General features: G+C 34.9%; 2 protein-coding genes across 10 annotated transcripts in view; both read left to right on the top strand.

Moving 5' to 3' along the window:
- Positions 1-12,551, top strand: part of LOC121637415 (hyphal wall protein 2-like) — a 29,544-nt gene that overhangs the window by 1,605 nt on the left and 15,388 nt on the right. For 4 of the 9 annotated variants that reach the window (XM_041981578.1, XM_041981577.1, XM_041981575.1 and 1 more), the window contains exons 5-7: positions 80-373; positions 587-628; positions 716-784. In XM_041981578.1, the coding sequence (XP_041837512.1) occupies positions 80-373; positions 587-628; positions 716-784 (405 nt within the window). Of the gene's footprint in view, positions 1-79; positions 374-586; positions 629-715; positions 785-919; positions 995-1,499; positions 1,662-1,907; positions 1,925-2,036; positions 2,086-2,316; positions 2,940-12,312; positions 12,376-12,551 lie in introns of those variants that run through there. The other 5 variants (XM_041981579.1, XM_041981581.1, XM_041981582.1 and 2 more) reach the window with 4 other exon arrangements.
- Positions 4,571-6,836, top strand: LOC121637417. Its single transcript, XM_041981588.1, has 7 exons — positions 4,571-4,655; positions 4,838-4,864; positions 4,995-5,285; positions 5,428-5,709; positions 5,894-6,187; positions 6,381-6,422; positions 6,510-6,836. The coding sequence occupies exons 1-7, from the start codon at positions 4,622-4,624 to the stop codon at positions 6,638-6,640; spliced, it is 1,101 nt and encodes a 366-aa protein (XP_041837522.1). The 5' UTR covers positions 4,571-4,621; the 3' UTR covers positions 6,641-6,836.

Raw genomic sequence — 12,551 nt, 5'->3', positions numbered from 1 at the left:
GATAAAGTTTTATATTATCAGATTTCATTCCAATAAATGCAACATTTAGTAATTTAATTCATGCTGTTTGCATTTTTAGTTCCTCGACCTGAACTGACAGTGAATCCACTGATGATCACAGAGACAGACTCAGTCACATTGAGCTGTCAGACTCCATCATCCGTTTCTGTGACTGAGTGTTATTTGTACTTCCTGCAAACAAAAACTACCAGAATCATGTCCTGTGTGGAAAACCTGAGAGGAACTGAGCTTCTGATGACAGCACATCAGAGTTCTCCTGCTGATGTTAAACTAACATGTTATTACGATGTAGAGCAAAGAGGAGGAAAATATTCATCCTCACACAGCAACATGTCCTCTATCAGGATACAAAGTAAGTTTATTGTCAAAGTATAAACAAATAGTCACCTGTCTTCAGAGGTAAAGCAGAGTTTGAAACTTACGTAATCTACTAAATAGACTTTATATAGATAAATATTTGTTTTTCTGACCATTGATAGATTCATGTTAGTGTGTGTGTGTAACTCTAGAAATGCATTTTTATTTCCTACAAACAGAGAGGCTCAACTCTGTCCTTTTATTGCAGATGTAAAAAGCTCAACAGAGTCAGCTTTCATTGTGACCACAGGTAGGATGTGAATCTAAACAGAATAGCAATCATTACATTTGAAAGATGATGTTAACTACATTAGAAATATTTTCTTTAATTCACTAGACTTCACAGTCGGCACACCGCCGAGACCTTTATTATCTGCTTCCCTGACATCAGTGAAACCTACATCAGGTGACACAGTTTACAATCCATCCAGATTATAATACCAGCTACACTTATTTATTAATACTTCAGTCACTCATACTTAAGAGAATAACAGCATATTTGATGAATATCATTTCTAAATGTTCTGTTTAAATCCAGCAGGTGTAAGCATTGGTACGACGACTAACACTGTTAACTCACTCTCTACTTCCCTGACATCTGTGAAACCAGCACCAGGTGACATCTTTATTTTAATTCCCATTAAGACACAATGTTCTCTAGAACAAGGGCATCATTAATTTGTTTATTTTAATCTCTGTTTAATTAAACTATGGCATCAGAGACCAATTCGACGGATACTTTGACCTCAGAGTTTCCTGAGACTTCACAGCCTCCAACCACAAGTAAAAAAAAAAAAAAAAAGAAAAACACTTTACATATATTTAGCTTTTCTTGTTTCTTTGCATCATGTCCACTTAAGCCGTGCACCACTACAAAAATCTCCAAAAAAGTTTAACTGTTTGTTAGATATCTGTCCCAGAGCTAGATTTGTTAAATTTGTACATCTAAGAAACCCATAGAAAATAATAAATGTCTTTTATTTTGATAAAAATGTGTTTCAGTAACTCAGTGATCTGTTATAACAAACGTCATACCATAGAGTAGGTTGTAAATGTAAAACCTCTTCTTGTCTGTAGACAGTGTGACTGACCTGTTGTGTTTTTCTGTTTGTTTTTTCCAGAAACAGAACAGAATTTTGTTGACACATCAGAACAATGGAAGATGATGTTATCTGAAGTTGGACCAGTTTTTGGATGGACTGTGGGTGCTATTTTGGTGATGGTGTGTGTGGTACTTCTCTGTTCCAGAAGAAGTGATAAGGACCGTCCTTTAAAATGTGAAAGTATGTTATTATATTCAAAGTTAATGTAATCATTATTTTTTTTAACCCCAGACTGTAGAAATACTGTAAATACTTTTACATTTTGTTAAGAAAAGCCAACAACTAAATTGGCTCTTTGCTGTCAGCTGAGTTTTTATGTGTACACTCGATTGTATCAGAGTGCTTGTGTTAATGGAAATACAATACAGCTGTGTTCTTCAAATATTCTATGTCTATTTTAACTAAAAGGCCATGTTTTTATTTCAGATGACTGGGGATGTATGGTAAGTCTTAAAAGAGTAAAGAAGAGATGACTTCAACACTGTGAGCTTTCAGTCATGAAATTAGATGGATCCTCTTCCTCTTCCCGTCTGACTTTTACTAAATCATTTGCAGGCTGGCTATGATGAAACCTACAGTATTGTTACCTACAAGTGCAGAACTGGTGAGTGTTGTTCCTTTTTCTGAAGTTAAGGTTCATGGACAGGTAGTGCAAGTTCTGCTGAAATATGTCAAACTAAATCAAACCTGAAGACATACAAGATGCCATTATGTGTGTACTGAACGAGAAATTATATCTTGTGAGTGTTAAATTTAGGTAAATTCAAAGTGCTAGAAAACATCTACAGCTCAGTCAGAGCGGCTGATTTATGTTTCTTTCTCTTCTTCCTCGTAGTCACAACAGCTGATCCTCAGACCCTGAGACAACTGAATCTACTCTGAGAGATTTAATTAACGGCATTGCAGTAATTCTGAGATCCATTTATTTGTTTCAATGTTGCTCTTAAATCAAATTTTATTTATTTATTTTTCATGCAAAAAGCAACACAAAGTTACATAATAACAACAATTTATGTATATTAGAACTAAAGCAAGCCTTCACCTACCAAAGTATATTATAACATAGCAACACACACACACACACACACACACACACACACACACACACACACACACACACACAAACTTAAGGTATAAACACCCCTGTTCTGTGCAAACATGAACTCTAACCCTTAGTTTCTGTGCCTTAACTGAATGTGGTATAAAAATATGAATGGAAATAAACATCTGGCTTGACGCTGCTGTGAGGAAACAACATTTTATGGACCCGTTCGCGTCAGGAACCAGCCCACCCATGACCACAGAGGGCGCACCACAGGGACCACCCAGTTCAGGGCCGGCAGGGGCTCATGTGCATGTGTTCAAATGTTAAAAGTTAATTAATATTCACATTAATACTGTCAAGAGAAGGCCTTCAAAAGGATTGCTGTCTTTTTTGAATGATACTGATATCCTAATAACTGAATTTTTTGTTTAATGACCTGAATATATTCTATCAAGATATTAGACAATATAAACATGCTGCTGAAATATATTCCAGTAATTTAAAAAATGATGTTTTTGATTATACTATATATATATATACATAATTATAAATACACTTCACATTGTACCAGGTTCCAAAAAAATGTTTCACCAAGTAAATTCAGAGCTTAAACCAACCTGTCCCAAAAAATGGAACAATTTAAATTTCTTTACAAATGGCATGTAAAAATAACTTCGGCCTAAAATGAAATATATTGTGTATAAAGATTTATTTAATCAGCATGTTCTGGATTTTATTATGTACTCTTATTCTTGTTTTTTTAAATGTATTTCATATTGTTTGTTCATGTATTGGCGTGTTATATCATTGCTTTTATGCTTTTAATTAACATATAATGTTATGATTGTTCCATTATGTTATAAAAAAGAAACAAATAAAGAGCTTTCTATCAACTATTCCCCTTCATAAATAAGAGTAATGGAAAATGATTTGGGACTGTATTTTGCTCCCTTTTAGAGCTTCTGTATAAGTGAGAGATTTCACAAGAAAATGGTTCCAGTGATGCAAGAAAAACAAACAGACATTCACACACAATTTAAAAAGTTAACTAGAAAGTAGACTTTGTAGTGAAGTGCAAGGATGTGACTGTTGGTGTCCCAGGTATCAGAATAAACTCAGGTACATGTTGAAGGGTAAAATGACAGATATTTAATGGAAGGAGTCAATCTTGAGAATGTTTTCTTTTTTTTAAAAAAAATCAGTGGTTGTTCTTTTTGTCCTGCTTCCATAATGATGAAATACCTGCAAAATTAACAAAGCTGACCAATTTGATACAGCAAACACTTGCTTTATTTATTATGTTATTTAATAACCTGAAAGTTCTGTGAGCAAAAACTTATGTAATGCCACAAAAAATTCCACAGTCATATGGAAACTAATACAATTGAACTCTCGAAATGACAGCATGTTCCATATGAAGGAGAACCAAAACTGAACATTCAGAAGACCCACAGCTGAGATAGAAAAGCTACTTGCATGAGAATCTGCTTTTTCAGAGGCAGAGGAATAGGGAGAGGAACATATACATGTATATAGTGTGTATATATATATATATATATATATATATACATTTCCACAAAGATGTGAAGAGTAACACCTCCCACATGTCCCCACAGCTGAAATGAAGCAATAACAAACTACAATTAAACTAACGCAAAACATCTTCTAATATCAACAGTCAGAAATCCATTTAATGTGTTTAAAGTTAATTCTTATCTCCCTGTTGTTGATCCTCTAGAAACACAAAAAAACAAGTAAATACCTTGGTTTTGTCATATTTAATAAGTAAATCTCACGGTTGAACAAATTTGTTAACAACGAGAAAGCAACAGAAGCAAAGAACAATTTCTGAAACTGTTCTGGACCTTTCAGTCAACACTTGATGTCCTCTGAATCTATGACCCATATGCTGCATGAACTTTGTAAAATTAAGTGTGTGTTAGGTCTGTGTGTTTCTATGGTTTGCTTTCGTGCTTCACTTCTGGTGCTGTGGTTTTCCTGAGCGCATGTTCTGCGACTTCATGTTGGTTAATGACAACGTAGTCAGACAGACAAGTGTGGTGTGTTCAGGACATTCACTTTGTTCATCTTCATCATGGCTGGATGCTCGCTGCTCATCATCCTCATGTGTAAGTTTAATATCTTATTAACTTCTTTCAGTGTCTTTGTCTGCTTTTAATTCATGTAGCTAATCCAGTAAAGAGGAAAGTGATTTTAAAGTGTTATAAACATTTAATACAGATTTAAATTAAGTTAGTTTCACTAGTTAAAGTTTGAATAATTTTCCCTTTCATTTAACAATTTCTCACAGGTTCCCTTCTTGACATTGAAGCTGAAGGTCAGTCTGAGTTTAATTGAGCTATGAGCAGTATATTTCTCTCTCTCTTGTTAACAAGGATATATAATTATCTGTCATTAATTTTGACAGACAAAGCCATTACATAACATAACTGCCTCTAAACTTTCAGCTCTTCTTCAGCCTGAACTGATGGTGGATCGACTTGTGATCACAGAAACAGACTCGGTCACATTAACCTGTCAGACTCCACCATCTGTTTCTGCGTCTCAGTGTGATTTCTACATTGAAAATCAAAAAAAGTCTGGTAACTGTGTTCAGACACTGACAGCCGCTGATCTGCTGAATATAGCACGTAGAAGATCTCCTGCTGAGGTTAAAGTAAGATGTTGTTACACTGTGATGAATGACGCTATTGCTTCTAAATCTCCAGACAGTGGCATATCTGTCATCGCCGTAAACAGTGAGTGATTATGATCAAGCATTTTTTATTATTTTATATCTTACAATGCAATAATTTATTCCTGCAGTCAAATCTGTCATGAGACTATTATTACAAAATAAACTTTACCAGTGATGTAATCTACATGTACTCTTATTTTCAGATCTTCATCCACCTAAACTTATGGTGGATCGACAAGTGATCACAGAGACCGATTCAGTCACATTAAACTGTCAGACTCCATCATCTGTTTCTGTTACTGAGTGTAATTTCATCATTATGAGAGGAAAACCTGCCAAAATGTTCTCCTGTCTGAAGATGCTGAGTGGAACTGAGCTACTGTCATTAACACAACAAAGTTTACCTGCTAAAGTTGATGTGACATGTTTTTACCTTATATCACATCCATCTCCACAGAGTGACAAATCCACCATCACCATACAACGTGAGTAAAAACATCTGCTGTGGACTGATATAATAATGTGTGAGGAAAATTATCACTGTGTGTCAGAGTTAATTTGTATATGCTCCAGAAAGTTTCTTACTAATTGATAAAGTTTTATATTATCAGATTTCTTTTCAATAAATGCAACATTTAGTCATTTAATTCATGCTGTTTGCATTTTTAGTTTCTCGACCTGAACTGACAGTGAATCCACTGATGATCACAGAGACAGACTCAGTCACATTGAACTGTCAGACTCCATCATCCGTTTCTGTTACTGAGTGTTATTTGTACTTCCTGCAAACAAAAACTACCAGAATCATGTCCTGTGTGGAAAACCTGAGAGGAACTGAGCTTCTGATGACAGCACGTCAGAGTTCTCCTGCTGATGTTGAACTAACATGTTATTACGATGTAGAGCGAAGAGGAGGAAAATATTCATCCTCACACAGCAACATGTCCTCTATCAGGATACAAAGTAAGTTTATTGTCATAGTATAAACAAATAGTCACCTGTCTTCAGAGGTAAAGTACTCTGCTAAATAGGCCTTATATAGATAAATATTTGTTATTCTGACCATTGATAGATTCATGTTAGTGTGTGTGTAATTCTAGAAATGCACTTTTATTTCCTACAAACAGAGAGGCTCAACTCTGTCCTTTTATTGCAGATGTAAAAAGCTCAACAGAGTCAGCTTTCAGTGTGACCACAGGTAGGATGTGAATCTAAACAGAATAGCAATCATTACATTTGAAAGATAATGTTAACTACATTAGAAATATTTTCTTTAATTCACTAGACTTCACAGTCGGCACACCGCCGAGCACTTTATTATCTGCTTCCCTGACATCAGTGAAACCTACATCAGGTGATATCTTTACTTTAATTCCCATTAAAACACAATGTTCTCTAGAACAAGGATATCATTAATTTGTTTGTTTTAATCTTAGTTTAATTAAACTATGGCATCAGAGACCGACTCTACAGATACTTTGACCTCAGAGTTTCCTGAGACCTCACAGCCTCCAACCACAAGTAAAAAAAAAAAAAAAACACTTTACATATATTTAGCTTTTCTGTTTCTTTGCATTATGTCCACTTAAGCCGTGCACCACTACAAAAATCTCAGAAATTATTAACTGTTTGTTAGATATCTGTCCCAGAGCTGGATTTGTTTAATTTGTACATCAAAGCAACCCATAGAAAATAATAAATGTCTTTTCTTTTGATAAAAATGTGTTTCAGTAACTCAGTGATCTGTTATAACAAACGTCATACCATAGAGTAGGTTGTAAATGTAAAACCTCTTCTTGTGTTTTGTCTGTAGACAGTGTGACTGACCTGTTGTGTTTTTCTGTTTGTTTTTTCCAGAAACAGAACAGAATTTTGTTGACACATCAGAACAATGGAAGATGATGTTATCTGAAGTTGGACCAGTTTTTGGATGGACTCTGGGTGCTATTTTGGTGATGGTGTGTTTGGTACTTCTCTGTTCCAGAAGAAGTGGTAAGGACCGTCCTTTAAAATTTGAAAAGTATGTTATTATATTCAGAGTTAATGTATTCATTATTTTTTTTAACCCCAGACTGTAGAAATACTGTAAATACTTTTACATTTTGTTAAGAAAAGCCAACAACTAAATTGGCTCTTTGCTGTCAGCTGAGTTTTTATGTGTACACTCGATCGTATCAGAGTGCTTGTGTTAATGGAAATACAATACAGCTGTGTTCTTCAAATATTCTATGTCTATCTTAACTAAAAGGCCATGTTTTTATTTCAGATGACTGGGGATGTATGGTAAGTCTTAAAAGAGTAAAGAAGAGATGACTACAACACTGTGAGCTTTCAGTCATGAAATTAGATGGATCCTCTGCCTCTTCCCGTCTGACTTTTACTAAATCATTTGCAGGCGGGCTATGATGAAACCTACAGTATTGTTACCTACAAGTGCAGAACTGGTGAGTGTTGTTCCTTTTTCTGAAGTTAAGGTTCATGGACAGGTAGTGCAAGTTCTGCTGAAATATGTCAAACTAAATCAAACCTGAAGACATACAAGATGCCATTATGTGTGTACTGAACGAGAAATTATATCTTGAGAGTTTTAAATTTAGATAAATTCAAAGTGCTAGAAAACATCTACAGCTCAGTCAGAGCGGCTGATTTATGTTTCTTTCTCTTTTTCCTCGTAGTCACAACAGCTGATCCTCAGACCCTGAGACAACTGAATCTACTCTGAGAGATTTAATTAACGGCATTGCAGTAATTCTGAGATCCATTTATTTGTTTCAATGTTGCTCTTAAATCAAATTTTATTTATTTATTTTAATGCAAAAAGCAACACAAAGTTACATAATATCAACAATTTATGTATATTAGAAATAAAGCAAGCCTTCACCTACCAAAGTATATTATAACATAGCAACACACACACACACACACACACACACACACACACACACACACACACACACACACACACACACACACACACACACACACACACACACACACACACACACACAAACGTAAGGTATATACACCCCCATTCTGTGCAAACATGAACTCTAACCCTTAGTTTCTGTGTCTTAACTGAATGTGGTATAAAAATATGAATGGAAATAAACATCTGGCTTGACGCTGCTGTGAGGAAACAACATTTTGTGGACCCGTTCGTGTCAGGAACCAGCCCACCCATGACCACAGAGGGCGCACCACAGGGACCACCCAGTTCAGGGCCGGCAGGGGCTCATGTGCATGTGTTCAAATGTTAAAAGTTAATTAATATTCACATTAATACTGTCAAGAGAAGGCCTTCAAAAGGATTGCTGTCTTTTTTAAATGGTACTGATATCCTAATAATGGAAATTTGTGTTTAATGACCTGAATATATTCTATCAAGATATTAGACAATATAAACATGCTGCTGAAATATATTCCAGTAATTTAAAAAATATGTTTTTGTTTATACTATATATATACATAATTATAAATACACTTCACATTGTACCAGGTTCCAAAAAAATGTTTCACCAAGTAAATTCAGAGCTTAAACCAACCTGTCCCCAAAATAGAACAATTTAAATTTCTTTTCAAATGGCATGTAAAAATAACTTCGGCCTAAAATGAAATATATTGTGTATAAAGATTTATTTAATCAGCATGTTCTGGATTTTATCATGTACTCTTATTCTTGTGTTTTAAATGTATTTCATATTGTTCGTTCATGTATTGGCGTGTTATATCATTGCCTTTATGCTTTAAATTAACATATAATGTTATGATTGTTCCATGATGTTATAAAAAAGAAACAAATAAAGAGCTTTCTCTCAACTATTCCCCTTCATAAATAAGAGTAATGGAAAATGATTTGGGACTGTATTTTGCTCCCTTTTAGAGCTTCTGTATAAGTGAGAGATTTCACAAGAAAATGGTTCCAGTGATGCAAGAAAAACAAACAGACATTCACACACAATTTAAAAAGTTAACTAGAAAGTAGACTTTGTAGTGAAGTGCAAGGATGTGACTGTTGGTGTCCCAGGTATCAGAATAAAATCAGGTACATGTTGAAGGGTAAAATGACAGATATTTAATGGAAGGAGTCAATCTTGAGAATGTTTTCTTTTCTTTTTTAAAATCAGTGGTTGTTCTTTTTGTCCTGCTTCCATAATGATGAAATACCTGCAAAATTAACAAAGCTGACCAATTTGATACAGCAAACACTTGCTTTATTTATTATGTTATTTAATAACCTGAAAGTTCTGTGAGCAAAAACTTATGTAATGCCACAAAAAATTCCACAGTCATATGGAAACTAATACAATTGAACTCTCGAAATGACAGCATGTTCCATATGAAGGAGAACCAAAACTGAACATTCAGAAGACCCACAGCTGAGATAGAAAAGCTACTTGCATGAGAATCTGCTTTTTCAGAGGCAGAGGAATAGGGAGAGGAACATATACATGTATATAGTGTGTATATATATATATATATATATATATATATATATATACATTTCCACAAAGATGTGAAGAGTAACACCTCCCACATGTCCCCACAGCTGAAATGAAGCAATAACAAACTACAATTAAACTAACACAAAACATCTTCTAATATCAACAGTCAGAAATCCATTTAATGTGTTTAAAGTTAATTCTTATCTCCCTGTTGTTGATCCTCTAGAAACACAAAAAACAAGTAAATACCTTGGTTTTGTCATATTTAATAAGTAAATCTCACGGTTGAACAAATTTGTTAACAACGAGAAAGCAACAGAAGCAAAGAACAATTTCTGAAACTGTTCTGGACCTTTCAGTCAAAACTTGATGTCCTCTGAATCTATGACCCATATGCTGCATGAACTTTGTAAAATTAAGTGTGTGTTAGGTCTGTGTGTTTCTATGGTTTGCTTTCGTGCTTCACTTCTGGTGCTGTGGTTTTCCTGAGCGCATGTTCTGCGACTTCATGTTGGTTAATGACAACGTAGTCAGACAGACAAGTGTGGTGTGTTCAGGACATTCACTTTGTTCATCTTCATCATGGCTGGATGCTCGCTGCTCATCATCCTCATGTGTAAGTTTAATATCTTATTAACTTCTTTCAGTGTCTTTGTCTGCTTTTAATTCATGTAGCTAATCCAGTAAAGAGGAAAGTGATTTTAAAGTGTTATAAACATTTAATACAGATTTAAATTAAGTTAGTTTCACTAGTTAAAGTTTGAATAATTTTCCCTTTCATTTAACAATTTCTCACAGGTTCCCTTCTTGACGTTGAAGCTGAAGGTCAGTCTGAGTTTAATTGAGCTATGAGCAGTATATTTCTCTCTCTCTTGTTAACAAGGATATATAATTATCTGTCATTAATTTTGACAGACAAAGCCATTACATAACATAACTGCCTCTAAACTTTCAGCTCTTCTTCAGCCTGAACTGATGGTGGATCGACTTGTGATCACAGAAACAGACTCGGTCACATTAACCTGTCAGACTCCACCATCTGTTAATGCGTCTCAGTGTGATTTCTACATTGAAAATCAAGAAAAGTCTGGTAACTGTGTTCAGACACTGACAGCCGCTGAACTGCTGAATATAGCACGTAGAAGATCTCCTGCTGAGGTTAAAGTAAGATGTTGTTACACTGTGATGAATGACGCTATTGCTTCTAAATCTCCAGACAGTGGCATATCTGTCATCGCCGTAAACAGTGAGTGATTATGATCAAGCATTTTTTATTATTTTATATCTTACAATGCAATAATTTATTCCTGCAGTCAAATCTGTCATGAGACTATTATTACAAAATAAACTTTACCAGTGATGTAATCTACATGTACTCTTATTTTCAGATTTTCATCCACCTAAACTTATGGTGGATCGACGAGTGATCGCAGAGACCGATTCAGTCACATTAAACTGTCAGACTCCATCATCTGTTTCTGTTACTGAGTGTAATTTCATCATCATGAGAGGAAAACCTGCCAAAAGATTCTCCTGTCTGAAGACGCTGAGTGGAACTGAGCTACTGTCATTAACACAACAATGTTTACCTGCTAAAGTTGATGTGACATGTTTTTACCTTTTATCACATCCATCTCCACAGAGTGACAAATCCACCATCACCATACAACGTGAGTAAAAACATCTGCTGTGGACTGATATAATAATGTGTGAGGAAAATGATCAATGTGTGTCAGAGTTAATTTGTATATGCTCCAAAAAGTTTTCTTACTAATTGATAAAGTAGTATATTATCAGATTTCTTTTTAATAAACGCAACATTTAGTCATTTAATTCATGCTGTGTTTGCATTTTTAGTTTCTCGACCTGAACTGACAGTGAATCCACTGATGATCACAGAGACAGACTCAGTCACATTAAACTGTCAGACTCCATCATCCATTTCTGTTACTGAGTGTTATTTGTACTTCCTGCAAACAAAAACTACCAGAACCATGTCCTGTGTGGAAAACCTGAGAGGAACTGAGCTTCTGATGACAGCACGTCAGAGTTCTCCTGCTGATGTTGAACTAACATGTTATTACGATGTAGAGCAAAGAGGAGGAAAATATTCATCCTCACACAGCAACATGTCCTCTATCAGGATACAAAGTAAGTTTATTGTCATAGTATAAACAAATAGTCACCTGTCTTCAGAGGTAAAGTACTCTGCTAAATAGGCCTTATATAGATAAATATTTGTTATTCTGACCATTGACAGATTCATGTTAGTGTGTGTGTAATTCTAGAAATGCACTTTTATTTCCTACAAACAGAGAGGCTCAACTCTGTCCTTTTATTGCAGATGTAAAAAGCTCAACAGAGTCAGCTTTCAGTGTGACCACAGGTAGGATGTGAATCTAAACAGAATAGCAATCATTACATTTGAAAGATAATGTTAACTACATTAGAAATATTTTCTTTAATTCACTAGACTTCACAGTCGGCACACCGCCGAGCACTTTATTATCTGCTTCCCTGACATCAGTGAAACCTACATCAGGTGATATCTTTACTTTAATTCCCATTAAAACACAATGTTCTCTAGAACAAGGATATCATTAATTTGTTTGTTTTAATCTTAGTTTAATTAAACTATGGCATCAGAGACCGACTCTACAGATACTTTGACCTCAGAGTTTCCTGAGACTTCCCAGCCTCCAACCACAAGTAAAAAAAAAAAAAAAAAACACTTTACATATATTTAGCTTTTCTGTTTCTTTGCATTATGTCCACTTAAGCCGTGCACCACTACAAAAATCTCAGAAATTATTAACTGTTTGTTAGATATCTGTCCCAGAGCTGGATTTGTTTAATTTGTACATCAAAGCAACCCATAGAAAAAT

Source organism: Melanotaenia boesemani, chromosome 3, assembly GCF_017639745.1.
Source record: "Melanotaenia boesemani isolate fMelBoe1 chromosome 3, fMelBoe1.pri, whole genome shotgun sequence".
NCBI classification, from domain to species: Eukaryota; Metazoa; Chordata; class Actinopteri; order Atheriniformes; family Melanotaeniidae; genus Melanotaenia; species Melanotaenia boesemani.
This window is presented reverse-complemented; position numbering and strand designations above follow the sequence as displayed.